Below are 23,540 nucleotides of genomic sequence, written 5' to 3'. Positions count from 1 at the left end.
GCTGGAGTTCTTACCGGCTGTGGGGATGGTTTAGGCTCAGTAGCTTTGACATGGAGGTGGGCCATCATAGCCTGGAGGCGTTCTTTGTCTTTAGCTAGCTGTTTAGCAAACACAAACAAAGCAGGAACAAAGATACATCACCTGCTGACATTACTTCTCAAACTATTGTACTTTCGTCTCTAATCTCCTTAGTGCCTCTTATTTCATATGCAGTGACCAGAAGGAAGTTGTAAAGGTGTGGACAACCTAAATGCACTTTTAATTTCTCACAAACATACATACTATTTATTAGTAAGTACATTGAAGGCTGTAGCCATGAAGTGAACATTAAGGGGGACCAAACCTATAACAATAAAATTATTAAAGACAACTAAAACAGATCCACAATCATAAACTAGACATTAGACGACATGTCCAGGCATGTGACCTAGCTTTAGCAAAATATTATTAAACAAGAGCTAAATATTTTTCTGTTACTCTTCTTGAGACAGTACAACCATAAAATGTTCCCTTTCCACCTTAAATGGTGCAGGCACGAGACAGTAATGGCTGCACCCTTTAAGGAACAGAAAACATTTTTTAACATGAAGCTGGGAAATAATAGAAAGGTCTCACTTAATATAATTAAATAAAGAAAGAGCGTAGAAACACCAGGTTTTTATTAAAACTGACCGTTCACATTATATGATGCAGGCTCAGGAACATAGCGTCATTTAAGGTGGAATGGGGAAATACAAATAACCATTTGGGAAATAATTGCTTAGAAATGGGAAGGAAATGTGAAAAAAAAATTACTTAGAAATGGGAAGTTTATTAAACAAAGCAAACCCAAGAGAGGCAAAACCTTCTAATTCTAATATTCTCTTCCACCTTAAAGTGTGTAGCAGTTACATTCTGGCACCTGCACCCTTTAAATAAATAAATAAATAAATAAATAAATAAGAGGTGTTTCTTGACATAAAGCCAAGGGGAAATGAAGGTCTCCCTTAACACACTTAAAAAAAATAAAAAAATAAAAATAAAAAAAAGACCCCAAAGCTGAACCCATGGCTCGTATCCATGTGGGAACCTTTTGCCACCTGATTGGTTACTAAGAGTGCAGTGCTCTGATTGGTCAGTGAGTGGGCAGTAAGATGACTGGCTAGTCAGCTCTGCTGTCAAAACTAGTGAGTGAAATATACTTATTTATTTTTACCTCAGTAAATTCGTAGGGGACATGTTGAGCATCTGAATACTGTGATTACGCCCTTGAGTATATTTCACTGTTCAAAATTAACGTAAAGTTAAAGTAGGTTTAGAAGGTTCAAAAAGTACAAATCCTATCTGGTACTACTGCAAAAATGAAACCTCACAATGGCAGTGAAAAGCTATCAGCACCACGTTAAACGCATACCTGCAGTTCAAGCTGCTGAACGACTTGCATCTGAACTCTGCACTGAGCTGTACTTTTATCATCCAGTGCATGTTCACTGTTTAAATGCCTGCAGTAAAGAAAAGAAAAACAGAAAAATAACATTAAAAATAATAAATCACATCAGGGTGCACTATGCACAAAGACTGACACAGGGCTATGGTTGTATACAAGTCAAAGAAATGAGCTTAAAGTGCTCTGTTAGACATGGAGCAGTAGGGGGCAGCTTAAGCAACACTGAAAAATATATTCACGGCATAGGTCTAAGTTCTGTTCAGTGAGAAATGAATAATAAGCAGACCTTGCTTTGATTGCAGAAACAACAAAAGCTCCAAAGCATCATTTAAATAAAATCCATATCACTGGTACTCAGGGAAATCAGGACAGGAATGCATCTCTAAATAATTAATACATCGGTTTTAAAATGAAATAATTAAATTGAAGAGCATTCAAAAACAGGAACAAGGACAAAATACAAACACCAGAGCTTTACAAACTACTGAAAGTAAAGAGTACAATCACAATTTACAGTCCTGTGTATAGTCTTCCTACAGAAGAAATTCCTATTAAACTATTTAGACTATGTCAAGTACCAGGAGGAAAAAACAAAGAGAGTTACAACAGAAATCCTTCAGAGCTTTCACAGAGCACAGGATGATCTGTGCTAGTTCAGAGCATGTTTTTAATAGCCTAGCTGAGAGCTGAGCAGCAGAACAAAGACAGTGTTGTGGCAATAGGCAGGGCGGGGCCGGAGAGTGGGAGCAGGGGTCAGGGTCAGTGGAGGGGGCACAGATAAACATCCTCCTGTTGTTTGTTTTGGGAGGGATGGCCAGGATCACCATGGGTACACTGTTTATCACAGAGAGCTGAGCTCAACTCTGAGGGGCCCCACCACTACACCACTACCACAGGGGAGAGAGAGAGAGGGGGGGGGGGTGAGAGAGCAAAAGAGAGAAACAGAAAGCAAGAGAGAGAGAGATGGGGATTTTGGCAAAGAAGAGGCAAATATTGGAATAGCTTGACAAAGAAAGGCAGGAGAGAAAAAGGAAAAGAAAAGACAAGAAAAGACAAAATAAAAGCCAAGAAAGAATAGGTCAGAAATGCATGCAGAAAAAGAAAGAAAAAGAAAAACACGTATCTTTGTTTTGGCAATTTCCATTTAATTTTATTTATTTATTACATAATTTGAACACAACTGTCCTCCACATTTTATGAAAATGTTGTGATGAATGGACCAATAGCAATGCTCCAAAACCTTTTTACATTAATGCCCTTTGAACGTTGACAAAACAGTGCTGTAATTTTAAACAGGAAATCCAAATGTCCTCTATAACTTTCATGGCTGAATATATCAACTGTTACACAGACATCCTAACAGACATTGTCAGAGAAAGACAGACTCTGCACTCACTTAAGGAATGACTGGAAGTCTCCAAGCACAGCCTCGCAGCCAGGCCACTTGCACACACCATGGCTGTAGAGTGGATGGCTGCTCTGAGTCTCCTGTGAACTACAACAAAACAGAACAGTTGATGCAAAACAGTGCTTTATTCAAACAAAATAATCACCAAAATCACACTCACTTCCTTACTCTTTCAGGAAATTACACAGCGTATGTGGTGTCATTTTGGGGAAAAAGCAATATAAACTACAATTTGTTCACCGTGGCAGCAAACATGACTAAATAAAACGTGTTATATTAAAACTAACAGCAGTGGTAAATGGCTTGCTGCCAAAAAGACGGAAAACCTTTCACTCATCACCTTATACCTGTAGATAGATCATATCCGAGAACAATACAGTCTAATAGAAGATCAGATCCACATTCCCCACAGGCTGTACACACACAGTGGCTAAACTAGGATTGCCAGGTCTTGTTTATACTAAACAAATCACAGGTTGTTTTTAGCTGATCCCACTTTCATATATTAGTATAAAACACTAGGTAAAAACTACGCTATGACTCCCAGACAGTTCAACTACCACCCAGTCTTCTGTACATAGATATGTTACGCATAGCTACACATTTATACTTATATAAACTACAGGAGGAGTTAATATAGGAAACTTTAGCATGGTTCTTCTATATACCTGCACAAACATCTTATTCAAATATTTAGGATCACTTTTACTACAAAATAAAATACATTAAGTAAATTTTGGAAAAGTGGTGACCAAATTCCACTCAAACAACCACTTCAGTCATTTCACATCCAGAAAACCACAATTACATAATTAAATCTAATCCTTTCTTATATCATGTCATGCTTAATTATATACTCAAACTTCCAAAATTTAAAAAATAGTCTTAATTAATAACCATGCTGTAAATTCAGAGAAATTTCTAACTTTATACAAGAAAATCACAAGGAAATAACATGCTCACTGATGTGTTTCTCAAGTCGTTCTGCATCAAACAGCAACAAAACAGCAAAATACATTGTCCATATCATGCATCAGTGAATAAACATCAAATTGGTTAACATTTAGTCATTGATCTAAAGGTTTTCGATCAATAATCAACATCAACCCATCTGTTTGTAAACTATTGTGGACGTTTCAGGAAGTCAAAGGAGGATCTAAGATGTAAACAATGAGTATAAACAAATAACAAATAAACAAACGCTAAATAGAGGCATTAACGTTCTCTTATGTCAATTTCCAATAACATTCCTATATTTTTACTTGCAACAACTTGATGCAGACATGAAGATTCCTGTAAAGCCTTCATAATATGCTGGAATTTTCCAGCTGTTGTAAATGGAAATAGAAGGGGGAAAATGCTTGTTTTCAGACAAATTCCAGGTACCAAACACGAGCAGCTAAACTCTTTCAGACACAAACATGCACAAATCACATCCTGCAGTCACAGATGATGCAAATTTGACAAACAAATTTAAGTAGCTTTTTGCAAATAAACGAGAATGCAAATGCAATAAAACATGTTTACAGAGTTATTTGTTCTTTAAACCAGATGACGCTCTGAAATTTCAGCCCCCACATCAAAAGTACATCAGAGAAACTGTGTTGTAAAACCGCTGAAGGACCTGCTCCAATGTTGTAAAGACATCTGCTGTTTTATTTGTTTGAACAGTTAATTAACAATATTAGAAACCAAGGCTATGTTATTATAATAAAAGCACGTCTACAGTTATGACAGCTTATACAGAACTGTATTCAGACAGATGAAAAAGGGTGCAAGTGAAAGTAAATGACAGATCCATCTGCATCTTTCCTAAGAGGTGGGTGAGGGCTTGTTCTTTGGTGCCAGTGGATGCACTTAAGGTTTTAGTTGCAGGCGCCTCTCTGCCGGGGAGGAATTTACATGACACATGAAACTGACCACGTAGTCCTAGAGCATTCACCCTGAACTAATATCACCCATCACAGATCAGCAAAACAAGCACTGCAGCCTGAAGGAGAGGGGTTCTGAGGACGATGACGATAGGCTGTAACTGATCTTGGAATAACCTCTCACTACATCTTCCATGAAAAAGCAACCCATCAACAACATTGGGAAACAAATTGTGTCATCAAAAAATGTGTGTTTCAAAAATCAACTGAAATACCCAATCCGTTTTGCCTTCTGTAAGATACAAAATTTCAGTGCTGATACAGAAATGTGATGTGAGAAAAACAGCTAGAATATAAGTAAAAAAAGCAGCACAGATATCATTCAGGCCTTTTCTGGGAACTAATTCAGAAAACTAACATGATACACAGTGACCTACTGACATCATATAGGGCGATGAGGACATCCATAAAAATACATTTTCTGGGATGCACAACTAGAGTTATTTTCAGGAAATCATGCTTTCAATATTCCTGCTGATGGTACATCCATCCGTCACTGAGTCCACGAAAGCATAACTAGCCTGAACTAGCTAGAAAATCATTGCCATGTCAGTGCCATGTCAATGCTGACTCACTAAAGAGCCAAAAACAATTACTGCAATTAGGAGTGGTACATGTCATATATGTTTTAAACTTGGGAAAACAATTTTACAACTGAACCTTACTGTAGTGCATCCAGTAAGGTTACATTCACACCTATTCACACACATTCACCTATGTCCCATAGGTGTGTCATTTGCATGGCTGTGTTAACCAAAACATGAATTTGCCATTTACAGTTAAGATTTGGGCCACTTTCATGTGTCACTAAAATCCAAAATCCATGGCGCTGTGACTGTGCTACCAGGAAAAAACAATCTATATTGATGAAATAATTTTTGCTTTAATTTATGGCATTTAGGGCATGGAGACAGACTGTCCAGAGGCATATTTGTTTGCTAAAAAAATAGTCAGACTAAAGAAGCATAGCAAATCTCTTCATCAAATCTCAAATCAACTCATTTATGAAGAACAAAAACCTCATATAAACTGTTATTATGGATTTTTAAAAATTATAAATTATAAGTGTCTCTCTAAAGGCTTTTTAAATGTATATCACCTATAAAATAATTGAGCTGTTCATCTCATCCTCTTCACAGAGCCCATGTTTGCATGAGACCCATGTCGCAAGTTCATACTTAGAACTAAGGAAACTTTCATACAGCTTATCAATATACTTTTAACTTTTACATTCACTTATATATTCATAAGCTCTAGGGGCTTTATCCTGCTCAGGGTTTCATCTATAAATTTTGCATCAAGTTTTTTATATTCTATATTCTTCCCATAAAAACCTTATTTTGAAAAACCAATATAGCATGCTGCAAGGTAAAAGCCAGCCTCTTTCATTCCTTCAGAACATATGTTGAAGAACACATTTAGCTCTAATAAGAATGCTGGAGTCAGTGTTTTTATGCATGAGGGTCATCTATTTCTCCTCGTATCATATTGTAAGGATAGTGTGAACACTCAAACATGAAAAGGATCTGTTTATCAGATTTAGGCCATTTTTACCTGCTGTGTAAACAAAGCCTAAGAGTTTGACTGCATGAGTAGGTAGCATGATAGCAGTAGCTGTACCTCTCTCTCCGGACAGGCCGTGGAGCATGGTGCCCGTTGGTGCTGGGGTGCTGGTTGGGGAGAGCAGGTTTAGGGGGGGAGGGGGATTTGTCACCCCTACTCTTTTCCTCTGATCTAGACTCTGTTGCCTCTTTCCACAGCTGCTGTAGCTCTGCTGGAAGCAGACCTGTGGAATCAGTGTTAATTTTTTCCACATCTTGTTGGTACAGTCATAGCCTAAATTATACTACTCAGCAATGACCATTTGCATCAACCATTTTGTTGACAAACTATCAACCTGCAAAAGAAACCTCTACATTTATCTTTCTTAGTCTGTTCCTCGGAAAAGGTCTTGCTACAGTGAGTTCTAACAATACTTCTCTGCTTACCAATAAAAAAAAAAGCATACCATCATTGCATTTTACATTATAAAATACTTTTTCATCATGCAGCAAGTTTTTTTTCTAATGAAACAGACAAACTTACAGGTAACAGTCTTTACAACCAGCATATATAAAAGACATTAATTAAAGAAATAATGCTATAAAAACAGCAACAGCCATGTCACTTAAAGCAAACCTAAGCTTAGTGTCACGCCCATTTGTTTACGAGTTGGGTATGAAGACATATTTATTATTAGAAGTCTGTTCACACTGTTTAATTCAACTATATACTCTTGTAATTACTCTGAATAGACTGTTTAAATGGGGAAAACTGATTTACAATATGGACCGTGACGCACACCTAATTACCACAGACATGTTGAGAAGGTAGGCCTTGGTCCAAGAAAAACTCTAGAGAAGTTTGTTTAAAGAGAGGGTGCAATAGGTGCCCATCACAAGAATGTCAAAACCCAAGGCATGCCAGAACCTAGCATCAGCTTATCTGCAGTCACATATTACATCTGTTAAATTAAGAACTTATATAATGATCATGTGACATGTTGTTTCCTTGCTGTTTATATTGTGTGCAATATTTATTAAGTATTTAAACAGCAGAACTGTTCAAATGAAAACTGGGAGCCTAGAGAACTAAAAGCAATTGGATGTCTGTTGGATGTGTGTCATTAATCATCTGTGCTCCAAGAAAACCGCATGTCAATCTGATGTTATTAATGAATCAACAAGAGACGTTTCAATTCCAAAATGCATTACCAATTTAACCCTGAGCATAAAGAAATGCCAAAAAAAAGGAAATACAGGTGTGAATTTGTAATATTACAAATACAATGAACTTGATTTCAAGTCGTGAGTTAAAAGTGTGTGTTAAACGAGCTGGACAGCATTTCTAGGTAGAGCAGAGTCAAGATGAATGAGGGAAGAAACGGTCCGGGCTCTTACTCTGGGGAAGCGAGGCAAGTGCGGTGGCCTGAGGTAGCGTCAGCAGGCCCTGCCTCTGCAGGTTCAGCAGGTGCTGTTGCTGGAGGGAGAGGAGTTGTTGCTGGACAGCCGTCTGTTGGGCGATCATCTGCTGCTGGAAAGCATATTTACACAGTACATCATAATACTTAGTACCAGAGTTGGCTGCTGATTTCAAAGCCCACATGTGCACATTTCATAATAAATCTCCCTCACACACATATAATTAAATATTTATATAATCCAGAAACCTCAGCAGTGCTGAAACTTACAGGTACACTACGAGATCCTTACCTCTTTGCTCGTTTTCCCAGTATGCTGCTGCTGCTGCTGGAGGAGTTGAAGATGGAGCTCCTCTTGCTGTTTCTTGTAGAACTCCTGCAACTGTTGCTGTAACACAACCATAAAATACACAACACTATTACAGAAGGGTGCAGAAATCACAATTAATAGCCTAAATCTTACTGGAACAGACATAGAGTTTATTGACAAATAGAAATCTTCTGAATAGGCTCTGCATGTATGTACCTGCTGTAACATTACAGCCTGCTGTTGTTGCAGTAACAGTTGAAGTTGCTGAGGGCTCAGAACTTGCTGCTGGAGGATTTGTTGCATCTGCTGAGGTGTCACTACCTGAGGAGTCATCATCGCCAATGATACAGGCACCTGCAGAACAAATACAGACTGATAATTCAACAAAAGTTTTAAATATTTGCACACAGACTATATCATGTTTTAGTGTGTAGAAGGGGTGTTTAAAAAATCATTATGTACAATAACCATTCTAAATAAATAAATAAAGTGTGTGTGTGTTGTACCATTATTTTTATATTTGGAAATGCATCATCAGAGCAGCAGATTCAATGAATTTGCTACAATTCCTAGGGGAAATAAAAAGTATATTATATATATATTTTTATTTCCCCTCTAAATTATTCCTTGTGAATTCCCACTCATAGAAATAATAGCAAATAGCCAAGGAAGGTGTAGACAAGTTGTGTGTTCGGTTGGCCATCATTTATACTTTGGGAGTAGATCAACTTTAAGGGTACAATGGTTGCAGGATCAGACGATATTTTCTTAAAAATACCTCACAAATGTCTAGACTTGACTAATACTTCAAACCGATACTTGGTGATGGTTTCACTGTTGCCACAGACACGGGTTATAATTTGTCTGTGTGCTTGAGTAAGGTCAACTGCTCGTGTGTATTTCAACCCATAGAAAAACATTTTTAAGTCTATTTCAAAAATGCAATGGCTATGAATCCAAAACTGGTTGATGGGGAGAGTGAGGGACAGGGATAACAAAAATAAACTAAATGACACCTTTGCCTTTTAACTGCTTTTTTTTTGGCTTTAGCGTCATTACAATAGATTAGCATTACATTTCCTCTCTTCATTCATTCACTCATTATCTGTAAGAGCTTATCCAATTCATGGTCACGGGGGTCCAGAGCCTACCTGGAATCATTGGGCGCAAGGCGGGAATACACCCTGGAGGGGGCGCCAGTTCTTCACAGGGCAACACACACACTCACACACACCCCTACGGACACTTTTGAGTCACCAATCCACCTACTAACGTGTGTTTTTGGACAGCACCCAGAGGAAACCCACATGGACACAGGGAGAACACACCAAACTCCTCACAGACAGTCACCCAAAGCAGGAATCGAACCCACAACCTCCAAGCCTCTGGAGCTGTATGACTGCGACACAGGGAGAACACACCAAACTCCTCACAGACAGTCACCCAAAGCAGGAATCGAACCCAAGAGCACCAGTATTAAGCCAATATGAACATATCTGAATAGCTAACCAGTTAACAGTGATGTACAGTTTCCTCTGCAAGGACACAGCCAACTGTATATTATTTAAATCATTATAACACTACAGATCCTCATACTGGGGAAGTATGAGATTTATATTTTCCTTTAATACTTTCTCAACAACTCAAAAAAAAAATGTGTTGACACTTCTGGATGCAAAACAGTAATCTCAAACATAGAAGTCAGTCCTCTACTTCTCAGAGTTCAGGCATTTAGGGAATGGTGCAAGTTGGAGTTTTCACCATAAACATTAACAAGGCTTCATAAACAAACAAACATCTCACAGAAAATGATGGGGTCACAAGAGCTTTACATGAATTCAGAGTCCTCTGAATCAAACAAAAAGCTACACACTCATTTCAAGATGCACATGTATAATTTAGAAACAATTGAGCAAGACAAAAAGAAAAGAGAAAAAAAAAAGGCAAATACATTATTCATTTCCACATTTGCTGACATGGGTTCAAAAACTTACATTAAAGCAGCAACAAAAGAAAAGTGAAGAACACTAATACCCACAAGAGAGACTGGTGTCTCAACAAATGTACAGACTTCAAAATGAGTTAGCATGCATCACTTAGCCTCAAGCAATTACTGCTGCTTAAGCCACAAGGGCACCACACACACATATGGGCTCACACAGCTTTTTAAAAATTGTTTACAACAAACATAAACAGAATAATTAAAGTCACATTTACGGATTCATATAAATAATACATCCACCAGGGTACACAGCAACTGTAAAAACAAAACTGGAGATTGCATTTTAATTAAGGCTCTGCAACACAAACAAACAACGGGTTCCAGTAAAGCCGGCTGTGTTGTGTTTCAAGTAAACACGGCGCTGGACCATGTCACTGCAGCTATGAGTGAAATATAGCAGCTTACTTTCACACACACACACCCACACACATACTAATACACTTTTCTCATACTATCTATGCAGGTGTGTATATTTATTGAGTTAAGAAGGATATAGGCACACATCATTTTGAACATTATTAATGTAACAAATGATCAACTACAGAACCATTAGGGATGCATCTTCAGCAAGCCTTTAGCTAAGAGAAATCTGGCATGCTTTTGAAAAAGACCCTGTGCAGATCTTGGCAGTCACTCGGCCCAACCTGAGCGCTCTGTCAAACTAATGTAAATAATTCTCCTTTTACAGTCTCTGAGAACGCTGTTGAGTGTTGTCTCCATGACGACAGACAAGTCCAAACACCATTTTTGTTTGTTGTTATTGTTCTTGCCAGTGTGTCAGAGAACCAACTCCCCATGAGTGAGCACATGTCAACAAGCGAGCGCTTCTGAAAACACGGCCCATAAATCAACAGGCCTTCAACCGTCCAAAAACAAATACAGTCCTTTGTTATTGCCCTCAATACCTTGAACATTTCTGGTTTGGGTTCCCCGCCCAAAGTAAAAATAACATTCTTTCCTTTACTCTGCATCTGGGTAAATATGAAAAGCAGACACAAGGGAAAAAAAAACAAGCTAACAACTGAAGCTTTGTTAAAACATTTTTAAAAAGAATAAGATTTCTCTTGTACACATATGGATAGTGAAGCAAAGTAAGAAATCCTTTTGGCATTTATGACAATCAAGGATCAGATATCACAGACCCCAAGTTTTTTTTTTATTTAGTTTATTGCTCCCTTGTGATGTTAGAGGGGGGAAAAAAATCAATATTCCCTTGAAGTAGACAACTCAATTACAGTACACAATTCATGATGGCGTTGTAACATAATGCAGTGAGTGCTTGCTCAGCATCCCACTCATTTTTAAGAGTAAATGAAGTTTTCCCTGCCCACACATATTTAACACAAACAAACACTACTCCTCCATTTAACATTTATTTACTGAAAGGACTGCCTAAAAAAAAACAAGCAATAACAACTTTAAATGACATATGAATTTGATACAAATGTTTGCACCTAATCAATATATCCACACAAAAATGCTGAGGTTAATAAATCTAATAAAACCAGAAACACAAACACAGAAAAGAGGAGTCAATGACAAAAGCCTTCCACAAACCTGCTAACTTCCATCTGGTGTTAAATGCAGAGTGTCAAGAAGAGCGAATGTTGTTTTAACACTAGACAGAGTAATGGTGGCAGTATTAAGCCACAGTGAATTCAAATGCCCAACCCATCCTGCCCCTCTTCCCTTCCACCAATAACAGGCTGCCAAAGAGCAGATTCTCAGCTCAACTGTCCAGTTATATGCCTGGAACGGGAAGCTCCACCCTATATACGCCATCTACCTGACCTGAACCGTCCACATGCCAAGCTCTCAATTCATTGGCATTCAAAACTTAAAAATCATTAATGATCATTTTATCAGCGAGGCATTATGCGTTCATGGAACATTTCACAATGTAATAAAAGTATTTTTTGCAGAAGGCATTTATTATTAAAAATGTATTTGAGTGCATTTCACTTTTATTTCTGAGTATTTCCTTCAAAGCATGTGCTAAGCCAGACAGTTAAGTTTACACATACAGTTGTATACACATTACACTTGTATGCATGAGGGTGGTGTGTGTGTGTGTGTGTGTGTGTGCTCAGAGCAGTAAACAGACTACAGTGTTCTACCTGCGTTTCTGGATCCTTCTCCACACTCTTCTGGGATTTCTCCCCACTCTGCTGTTGCTGTTGTTGAGCAACTTGAAGTGCCTGAAGATGCAAAAAAAACAATAACAAAATCCTGATTGGCTCATGAAGTCTCTAAGGAGTAACTACACTGTTTTTGAGTAGAGCACATGAGAGTGTATTATTTTCCAATCCATTATTGCATACATCATTTAAACCTTTGTTATTGATGGTAAAATTTCATAAAGCTCAACTGCACTGGAAACGGCCAATATTCTGAGCACTGCACTAAGCTGAACACCAGTGAGAAAGTCTTGTAGTCAAACAGTAGGTGCCTAAAAAGCTCACCATTAATTGACACTATCTAACAGCCTTCAATTGATTAGTTTTACCTAACACCTTTTGAACATTTTTCAGGTGTTTGCTGAACACATTTTATTAGCTTACACTTGGCATAACAACCCTGAAATGGATAAACAGAAAAGATGATGATTATAACAGCAATTAAACACTGAAAGATTACTTGTTAATTTGTCCATTATCTCATCCCCACTGACCATACAGGAGCACTATGTTGTTCTAAAATTACAGACTGTTCTTCAATGGTGAGAACCATCACAGAGCAGGTATGATCTGGGGGCTGAATACTTTTGGATGAGTACTATTCTCAGTCCAACAGTACCACTGAGTGCTTTAAAATCTCTAGCAGCCCTGCTGTGTCTGATCCATTCATACCAGCAATACACACACACACACTAACATTACAACCTCTATACAGAATATTTCTCTACCAAGATTAGCCTAAATGACCATTGCATTACCTTTTTTGTTACTATAAATAAGACTAATTTAGCTATGGTTAAATCTTGAGCAATGTTGTATTTTTTTATACGCTAGAAGATGTATCATGAGTGAAACAAGCAGTCACTGCCACGGCTGATCATTTCTGCTTTGAAACTGCAGTGTTCCAATGGCTTTCTCAAAAACACAGATTCAGACAGCCAGGCTTTCCTACATAAACCCAAGGACCCAATACCATCGACTTGCGGACTAGGGATTTCCAGGTAACCTTGAACTGAAGGCTAACAACTGAGGGGTATGTGGAGATAGATCCATTGTAGTGGAGTACGGACCAAATATGAATATTGGACAATGAAGGAATAATGAAATGAAAGGTTTTGAATTAAACCTTTCTCACTCTGACCAGGACTTTCGTCTGGTCCCGAAATCAACATTCCACAGGACTGTTTGAACAACGGGGTGCAAAGCCCCCACACACGCACACTCATAAGCTAAAGAGCATCAAAGAACCCTTTAACGTAACATATGGCATCTGGATCCCCTAACCTCTTCAGGAACTCGAGATAACTTTTATGATGCTTTTAGAGAGACAGGAACTTCAAACAAAGAAGAGAGCTTTTACGGCCGCCTATGACAAAGTGGCGCCTCAATATCCCTTATCTTTCACGGGGATCAACAGATGTTCAAACCAAAGTGACCTCGAGTGAACTCCCGTGAATCACCAACCGAAACACGGATTAACAACGACACCAAATGGACACTGGCGGAACTACACCTCGCTCGGAGTCGCCGCAAGACAATAGCGAAAATAGTCGATCTCTGAGTTATTTGTGTATAAACGAACGTATGAATGTCACTTTCTGTACCCTCAGATGAATGCCTACCTTCTAATGAAATGATGTATAATGCCGATTGTTTCTATTACAAAGATCAGTTTTGTCTCTGAATGAGAGAAAATGGATTAATGTTTTATTTTTCAGCGTATCATCACGAATTGGACGTAAACAATGTACTCAAGATGGGACCTTATGTAAATGTCTGATATTAATAGTCCAATGTACTCATTGTTATAGGTTGATAACAGGTATAAGAATTTTGATACGAGAAACTCATATTCCTTATGTATGAATCACAGAGTCAAACCCCCTCCTCCTACTCTCTCTCTCTCTCTCTCCCTCACGAGAGTCACGTGAGTCTGGACTCGCGTCCAATCAGAAAGAGGACGCCTCCCATTAGGGCGTGACCGCGCCAGCCTTGAAAAGGCCAAACAGCAAGACAGACAATGAGTTCGAAGTTTGAAGAGTCGCGAGGACTCTACAAAGTAACGGACCACTAAAAAAGGAGAGGACCACGAGGAGATCCGAGAAACCTTAAACAACAAAGAAACGCTGTCTCTTCCACGCCGACAACGAAACAAAGGAACCCTCTCAGAGACTTCAGAAAAGCTTACGAGAGACGTCTCGAAATTAGCTAAGAGTATGAAGTTTAACTAATAAGTCGAATAATTTGAATATCTTTCTTTTCTTTTAATCTTGTTTATGTTTATTACCTACCTAAGTTTAATCTCACGACTAATCGAAGCAGGGGAACTTATTCGTGGCCAGAATAAGGAAACACTGCCGAGGTACCATAGAGTCTTAGAATAAGTGAGTTTATTGAAGCGGTTTTTCAGTTCTGGAGCTGCAGCAACCAGCGAACTTTCGTCTAAACGTCCATATTTTGGACTCTCCCACTCCGGACCGAAGGCCGAAGAGAGGATCCTGCCGCCTGCGTCATCACCCTCCGGGTACGCCCGAGACAACTCAATCAACAAGAAAGACCTCCACGCTAAACCAGCCTGGACGCTTCTGCGGTAAGAACCGCGAGACTAAGTGAGACGCCTCCATTCCCAGGATTCCAAAGAGCCTCTGCATCCAAACGAGTGGTAAAAACCCGACGAAAAGTAAGCTAAACTTATGCACTTCCAGAGCTGAACACCGAATTAAGTTCTTGATAAATTCTGCATTAATTAAACCTTAGTTAGTAACCTTAGTCACAAGTTAGAAGTGCCTAGCTCACCTTAAGGTCAAAATCAGTTCCCCCTGCCGGACACCGTGAGATTACAAGGTTGTGCTATGTTAACTAAATATCTTCTTTTTATTAATAAAACTCTCATTATTTGAAGTCACAGTGTTTGCAATTTATTCATTAGAATTTCTGAAAATCCTGAAGAACTCATTTAGCATGATTATTATTCATTCTCAAACTAATTATTAATGTTTTAATTGCTTAAACCAATTATAAATCTTAATTAATATCATTAAGTCAAATATCAGAGGTTGGAGGAGTTGAATAAGGTCAAGGCTATAAAACAAATTATAAAATTATATATATATGTATCGGGGTGTATGACCAACATCCACTACATATAAAATATATATATTTTATTGGCGCCCACGCGAGGCAGGAAAAAGGCTTTTTAATGAGCAAACTGCAAAACACTGAATATCAGCTTGGGTTTATGAAATACTTTTCACTGTGTGTGTTGATGAATAACGATTGAGATTCAAAGCTTGATGTGGGTAATTTCGTGTTGTGTTTGTTACTGCTGAAAAACTGTTCTGTGATATATACCGGTTAGAAAATAAGCTTGGTTGTTTTTGAAAGAGCGCGGCTCTGCGCCATTTTGCATGCATTAAATTGAGGCCTTAGGCACGTCTAAATAGCGCGAAACTCCGCTTTTAAGACTTTGCCTTCGGTTCGACCCCTTGGCCGCGAATCCCGGCGAGAGACCACCGAACCGAATACCCCCGTTCGTTTTAAACTGGGTCGCTACCAGCGTTAATAACGAGATCGCGCGCTAGGCGATTGGGAGGTTATTAGACAGCCGAAAATACGGCTTGTGTGAGGAGCTATCTGCTCTTGTCAGCTGTTCCAGTTAAACTGAACGCGTATTCAGAAAGGAACGAACCCCTTTTAAGGGGCGGAGCTGAAACTAAGGAGGGAAATTCAAAACGCCCCCAAAACAGAGGAAGACAAATTCCCTCTTGTGGTATAAGTGCGTAATTGCAGGGAAAAATACTTCATAACTAGCGTCTATTGAAGCGTGTCCTCCCTTGCTCCTCCTTGTGGTCAAGTGGTGCTACCCTTGACGTTTGATTCCCGTACACCCTCTAGTGGTTGGGAGGTTGTCCGCCGAGACAACATAAGTGTTTAGCAGCCCTCTGGTGTTTAAAAGTTGTCATTACAGATGAAAATCTTTTAAAATACCTTAGTGTAAAATCTCTGTTCCCCTTTTAAAATTTTAATTTTTATTTTTTTTGATAGAGTATCTGAGCGTTTAAAATCCTTATTCCATTTTAGATTTTAATCTGATAACACCCTCTAGTGTTGAAACTTCCCGCTACAGTGGAAATTCCCATTTGTGTTAGTGTATCTGCTGGTACCGTGTCTATTGGGACTCTCACCAGCGCCGACTGGTGTCCATTGCTGCTATTGCATTGTAACTTGCTTGTCGCCCTCCGGTGTCCTAGTCTGGTATTACAATTTAAGTTCAACTTAAATACTGAAGCTCGCTGTTGCCATTCAGACTTACCTTCAGTACCCTCTGGTGGAGAAAACTTGCTATCACAATTGAAATTGTCGACCAGTTCACACTGATAAGACCTGGTATCACAGCTCTAGTGGCTGTCTCTAAACTCTGCACATCTGAATAATTACAAGTAAAGGCTTGGAAGCATAATAAGTTGATACAACTACAGCAGACAGTGTGCAGTAATTAGAGATTGACACTTTAACTCGATACCAGATCACAAACGCAGTTAAAAGAGAGAGTCTTTTAATCTTGCTATCCTTAATAATTCTTTAATTCGGAAAATTCTTTTACTTTCATAATTCCTTAATTGGAAATTATATCTAATAATAAAACTCACTTAATATTAAAATTCCTTCATCCAAATTTTTCGACAATTCTTTAATTCAAAATTTTTAATAATTTTAATTATTGAAAAAAAAAATTTTTTTTTCTCTTTCTCTCTTCTTTTATTCACTCGCGCATAGCAACTTTCACTCCACCCTCTCCTACTAACAGACTTCCCTTAGAGATTCACAAGTGAACTCTAACACCATACATACTAGCAGTTACTCTTAGAGCACTCGATACAGGTGAATTTAGTTCAGATTTAGTTAAGAAAAGGGATTAGCGGAATTAATCCTAACTAAATAGAAGTAAGTTACACCTCGCGGTTAAAACACAGCTAACATGGCAGAAGGGACTTTTTCCTCGGAAGTATATATAGAAGGTTTGTGGGATGAGGCATTCTCTGTTCTGACCAGCATCACCAGTGATGTGATGCCGGGACTCGCAGAAACTGTGCAGAAAACCTCACAGGCGCATCGTGACCACATGGTGGCTAAGTGGGTAGAGAACCACTTAACCGACATCCTCAAGGGCAAGCCCCTAACTGAGGCATTAGGTCAGATATCCCTCCTCGCTGTAGTACAGCTCAGAGCCAGCGAACGTGAGCTTGAGGTATCAAGGCGACAGCAGGCAAAGGTAGAGGCAGAGCTAAGTCGACTTCAAAGCGAAATAGCTGAAGGGAACACGCTGCCCCAGGTCACACCCGATGTGCCACCTAGTGCCGCTACAGAAAGACAAGGCCAGCAGGAAGATAGTGAGGATCAGGAACCAGACTCAGGGACCGTAACCTTTAGAGCTGCTGCAGCACCTCCTCTGGTATCAACGGGTATTTCCCCTTCCCTTGTGTCTCCTGTCAGTCGTCCCTTACAACGCCCTGCTAGACCCAGAGCACTGCAACCCAGTGTCTGGTCCCCTCAACCTTTACCCTCTCATGGTCCCTCATACAAGGACCTAGATAAAATCGCGCGTAATATAACCCGCTTTGATCCCAAACCTGACGGTTCTAATGATATCTTTTCCTACCTAAAAGATATTGACTTCTACCTCCAAAGGTTCCCCGGGATCACCATAGATGACAGACTATATGTGATTAAACTGACCTCCAACCGAGACGTCAGCAATTTCATTGAACGTCAGCCAGACTATGTAAAAGCGCGATATGATGTGCTGTGCCAAGCATTGGAGGAAGAATTCTCCAATCACCTGTCACAGACCGGACTGGCCGCTGCTTTGAACATAAAACAGCAACGCCAGGAATCCCCTCAGCAATATTATAATCGACTCAGACAGGCGTACTTCGGACCTAGAAATGACTCCGGAATGGAGGAAGAGTTAAATTTCAAATCACTATTTATCCAAAACCTCCATCCCCACACCAGTCACCAGTTGGGAGTCTCAGCTTGCCCTCGCACCCTGTCTAGCAGGCAGCTGCGTGATTTAGCACTCAGAGGTTTCCTCAAAACCCAACAAATTCCCAACAGGCGGTCCGAAACACCCCAAGTCTTCAATGTCGACTCCAGTTCCCCACATTTAGAGTTAGAAGGTGCCACCCAGGCCGATCCACAAAGATCCGCCCTGGACCCTTCCTCCACTCCGTGGACCAGTGAGGGCCCGAAACCTCATCCGCCCTCACACCAATACAAGCGCTACCCTCCTCGCAGGCCAGACAGAAATCACGACAAAGATTTCTGGAACCCTCGGGACAGGGCTGGGTATGGTCGTGACTATTACCCTGTAGAAAACCGCGGTGCGGGCCGTGGAAAACCATCACATCCCCATAAGGGATATGAGCGAACAGCTCCGAACCAGCTTTCTAATTCCTATAGAGAAAAGAAAGAGAAATACTGGTATCAAAATAAAGAAAATCACACTAAAGACAAGCTTAAAGGCACGGAACCCAGCTCTAAGGAGTTAGAGGACATCCGCCGAATGCTTGCAATGATTTGCAAAGAGAAAAAGAAAAAACCTGACGTTCTTTCTATCACCTCTTCGCGGTCTAACCCAAAGCCATCCTCTAACACCCCAGAAATGTTAGAAAGTTATGTAGGAGAAGTGACAAGCGAAGCTCCGTCTTGCAGCGCACCGTGCAATCTCCTCGTGACCCAAACAAACACTGAAAACCCGATGATACAGGGGGGTGACTCGCAACCACCCTCCAGTGCTGTTTTAGTTGTTCAGTTAGACGGTAAAGAAGGTTTAACGCCAAATGACCCTTCAGTCATTGAAGGCGACACACCCGTCCGACAATTCATGGGACACTTAACTGAGAAAGGGGTTGCACGCAAATTCTACTTGTCCACCATTGTGGAAAGAAGGCTAGTACATGAGGCCCTATTGGACACTGCATCAGATGTCACGCTCATGTCTTCCGCCTTATTCCACCAGGTTCGAGCCATTGCGCGGCGTGAAAATCGCGAGATACAGCTCCAAAACTGTTCTCTTAAAATTCAGCCGTATTCACATGCAGGCCTCACTATCCAGTCTATGGCACTAATACACTTAGCCATTGGACCAATGACCTTAGTGCATCCAGTCCATGTGTCTCCTCTCGAAACAATTCCCTTCCTCATCGGCAAAGATCTCCTTAATCGCTTCGAACCACTGATTGACTTCAAAAGGTCAAAGATCTGGGCACAAGTGCGTGAGCCTTTACCCATCTGCACCCCATACCACCGGGAAGCTCAGTGTTGCCGCCTCGAAATCCGGCCTGAATCAATAGGAGATCCACCAAGTCAGATCCCTCACTTCGAGGAAGAGGAAACTGAGCCCATGGCAGCCACACCAGAGACAGCAGTCTCTCCCTGGCCCCCTAGTGCCATGTTAGAACAACGGAACACATTCCTGTGCACTTTCACACAGCCGTCCACAACAGACGCTCCAGGCCTTCCCATCGTGAATGGTCTCACAATGCAGGACTATCGTGTAGACAATGCAGTTCTGGCTCTATGGGCCGACCAGTCCGCCATAAGCCAAACCCTCTTTAACACTCTGCGCCTCACTCAACCAAATATTCCTTTGGTGAGCAGTCCTTGTCGCTTTCCTCTTAACCTGGCATCAAAAGCAATGTCACCCACTGATGGAATTTGCGCTTTAACCGTCCAGTGGAACAAAAGGGTAATCACCCATTATTTCTTAGTCGTCCCTAACTTGCCGCACGACGTTTACATTGGTAGTGACTTCTTGGTGCGCCTCGACGTCCACGTAGACACCCTCAATAGTGTACTGTGGTCTTTGACTGATGTTTCAACGGAAACCTGGTCCTCCGATCTCAGCAACCTAGGCTCAGGACAAACTATTCCCGAGGTATGTCAGGTCACTAACCAAGGTTCACTTGTGGTACCTGCGAACGCAGCAAATGTACCCATCCACTTAGTCATGCGACCTGGCCAACACTTAAGCCACGCGCATGCACTTTTCCAACCGTCACCTCAGTTCTTCGAACTAGGCCTCACCCTCGAAGCCACACCTTTGGTGGAGACGCGAGCAAGATCCACCTATCTATTCGTACGGAACGAAACCACTCAACCCTTGACGATCCCTCACTCATCTCCTCTGGGTTGGTTAGTCAGTACGAAATTCCATGACTTCGAGTTGCGAATTCCGATCATAGGACCAATGCCTGAATCCCTGCTTCTTGATCATGCAGAATCAAAGGTGTTCTACACTCATCCGACACGAGCTGTTGCTCTCTTCTCAGCTCTGGACATGAGTAATGATGCCATTTGCAGGATAGATCTCGCTGACGACAATCAAATGACGATCACGGTCCTTTCCATAGATTCATCCCAGGAATCCTCCCGGGAACCATCTCTTCTTCCCGAAGCGGGAGAAAACACTTCAAATCCGCGTACTTCGAAAGAACTATCTGACTCCGAATTTCGTATCCAAGTCGAACAAGTTCTAAAGGAGGCCGACGCCCTCCAAAGCAAAGAAGAACGTGAGAAACTCTGTGAAGTGCTCCTTAAATATCAAAAATCTTTTTCCAAAGATTCAACGGACTGTGGTCTCACTGACATTCATTCAGTACGTATTCCCACTCGTCCGGGAGCACCACCCACGTTTGTCCGCCAATACAAAATTCCGTTGGCATCCTATGAACCGGTACAAGAAATCATTGATGACTTGCTGGAAAAGGGCATAATTCGACCCTGTAACAGCACGTACTCGGCACCATTATGGCCCGTCATAAAACCAAATGGTAAATGGCGCTTAACCATCGACTATCGGAAACTAAATCAACAGGTTCCCTTGTCTCGATGGCCGATGACACAATTGGAGCAAGAGCTTCCCTCGGTCCGAAACGCTAAATACTTTTCCACCATCGATGTAGCCTCTGGCTTCTGGACCATCCCGGTGCAAGCAGAAGACCAACACAAGCTCGCTTTCACTTTCGCAAACCGACAGTACACATTCACTAGGTGCCCTTTTGGATATGCCAACTCACCCGCGGAGTTTAATATTTTCTTAAACAAAGCATGCCCTGATGCCCGCGAGCGAGGCACCCTCATATATGTGGACGACATACTCATGCGTAACCACTCCCTACAGGCACACATTGACGAGATTGATCATGTTCTTGACCAGCTTACAACAGCAGGTGCGAAAATATCACTCTCCAAATGTCAGTGGTGCAGAACAAAGGTGAATTACGTCGGTCTGCTCGTAAGCACTGATGGTGTTGAACCACAAGTGAGTCGAGTGCAAGGGGTAACAAACCTCGCAGCACCCACCAATCTTAAGGAACTCCGCAGTTTCTTAGGAGTATGCAACTACTCACGACAATTCATAGAGAACTATGCGGACCTAGCTCGTCCACTTTATGACCTCCTGAAAAAGGACACTCCGTTCACCTGGGGCGAAGCCCAGGAACACGCCATGCAGGCACTAAAATCGAAACTGTGCACGGCTCCATGCCTTGCCTATCCTGACAGTAGCAAAGAATTCTACCTAGAAGTAGGGTTCTCGAACCACTGTCTCAGCTCCGGTCTGTATCAATTACACGATAGAGACAAACGTGTCATAGCCTATGCTAGTAAAACTATGCTGGCTGCCGAAAACAAATACAGTGACTGCGAAAAAGCACTACTAGCAACAGTGTGGGCAGTCAAACATTTCTCCAACTACCTAGGTGGTCAGAAGGTGATTGTTGAAACTCATCATCAACCAGTCACTTTCCTAAACAGCCAACGAATTCGAGAGGGTGTAGTAACTAACGCTCGAGTAGCATCATGGCTAATGGCTCTCCAAAGCTTTGACTTAGAGGTGCGCTACGCGCAAAACTACAAGAGCCCCCTAGGCACAGGCCTTGCTTCCTGCAGGCGATGCAAAGGAAACATTCCTTCCCAAGTGCCACAAACTCCAGAAACCCTCTTACCCACCGTGGCTAACCACCACTATTTCGATCCTAACACATGCAAAGACCTTGTCACTGCGTATGTAGATGGTTGTTCGTTCCGCCGAGAACACACCCTGATGGCAGGGGTGGGTATTATCGGAATAAACGGATGGCCTCACGAACCCCTAAGTTTCAAATTGGGTGCTCAGTCCTCCCAATATGCTGAAATAGCAGGAATTCTTATCACAATCCAGTCTGCAGTCCAGAAAAGCATAAAAACGTTGGTGATCTGCACAGACTCCAACTACGCGCGCCTAAGCTTCACATGCCACTTGAGACTGTGGAAAACCAACAACTACACCACGTCAAACAAAAAGCCAGTTAAACACAAAGAGCTTTTCGCGGCATGCGAACACTTGGTAGACACACATGACCTGCAGATCTACTGGAAGAAAGTGAAGGGTCACTCCCGAGTCCCGGGAGATGACAAAGAATTCAATGATCAAGCAGATAGCTTAGCCAAGCAAGGGGCCCGCGAAGGCACATCGTGGACATTCGATCCCTCCCTTTTTCCAAACCCACCCGACATCGAAGTCCTAGCTGTCACACGGTCTCGAACTGTAACAAAGGCGTCGCCCGACAATGCCAAAACTACCATTGTCTCTATTAACCCTGCTTTTTCGGACGCTGACTTAGTTACTCTCCAAGCTCGAGACCCATCCATTTCTAAAATGCTTAGCCATGTCTCTGACCCATCTACTAATCCCATCGCAGCACAAGACCTTGACACCATACCAGGCCTTAAAGACCTATACGGCGCCAAAGCGTCCCTCCAAGTCGTCAAAGGCTTGCTAGTTCATGCCACTGACTCGCACACTTCACCTACGTTCGTGGTTCCTCAGTGCCACAGGGGGGTGATGCTGATGCACGCCCATGACTCCCCATCTGCGGGACACAAAGGGGTCAAAGCAACACACCATGCGCTCAGGCAGGTGGCATATTGGCCCCACATGGTAAAAGATGTGGCTGACTACATTAAAGGCTGTCTGGTATGTTGCCAATTTCAACCCTCGAATCCTCTTCATAGAGCCCCCTTGCAAAAGAAAGGAGTATCCTTCCCTTGGTCAAACCTCCAGATAGACTGGGTTGGACCACTCACTCGAACAGTAAGAGGTAACAAGTACTTCCTCACAGTCACGTGTGCATTCACTAAATGGGTAGAATGCCTCCCCGCACCGAATGACACAGCACTAACCACTGCATACTTACTGATGAACCATGTCTTCTCACGGTTTGGCCTACCCAGCCGTGTCGACTCTGACAGAGGGACACATTTCACAGCTGAGGTCATGCAGC

At 41.4% G+C, this 23,540-nt stretch overlaps 1 protein-coding gene across 5 annotated transcripts in view; it reads right to left on the bottom strand.

Annotated features, from left to right (window-relative positions):
• foxp1a (forkhead box P1a) overlaps positions 1–23,540 on the bottom strand; it is a 47,593-nt gene that overhangs the window by 7,332 nt on the left and 16,721 nt on the right. The window contains exons 3-10 of one of the 5 annotated variants that reach the window (XM_066671237.1): positions 12,154–12,234; positions 8,251–8,388; positions 8,017–8,112; positions 7,705–7,837; positions 6,386–6,536; positions 2,823–2,921; positions 1,394–1,481; positions 15–98 (exon numbers count right to left, since the gene is read on the bottom strand). In XM_066671237.1, coding sequence (XP_066527334.1) covers positions 15–98; positions 1,394–1,481; positions 2,823–2,921; positions 6,386–6,536; positions 7,705–7,837; positions 8,017–8,112; positions 8,251–8,388; positions 12,154–12,234 — 870 coding nt within the window. Of the gene's footprint in view, positions 1–14; positions 99–1,393; positions 1,482–2,822; positions 2,922–6,385; positions 6,552–7,704; positions 7,838–8,016; positions 8,113–8,250; positions 8,389–10,583; positions 10,603–11,593; positions 11,727–12,153; positions 12,235–23,540 lie in introns of those variants that run through there. The other 4 variants (XM_066671235.1, XM_066671236.1, XM_066671239.1 and 1 more) reach the window with 4 other exon arrangements.

Source organism: Hoplias malabaricus, chromosome 5, assembly GCF_029633855.1.
Source record: "Hoplias malabaricus isolate fHopMal1 chromosome 5, fHopMal1.hap1, whole genome shotgun sequence".
NCBI lineage: Eukaryota > Metazoa > Chordata > Actinopteri > Characiformes > Erythrinidae > Hoplias > Hoplias malabaricus.
Note: the sequence above shows the minus strand (reverse complement) of the source record. Positions and strands in the feature narration are given on the sequence as shown.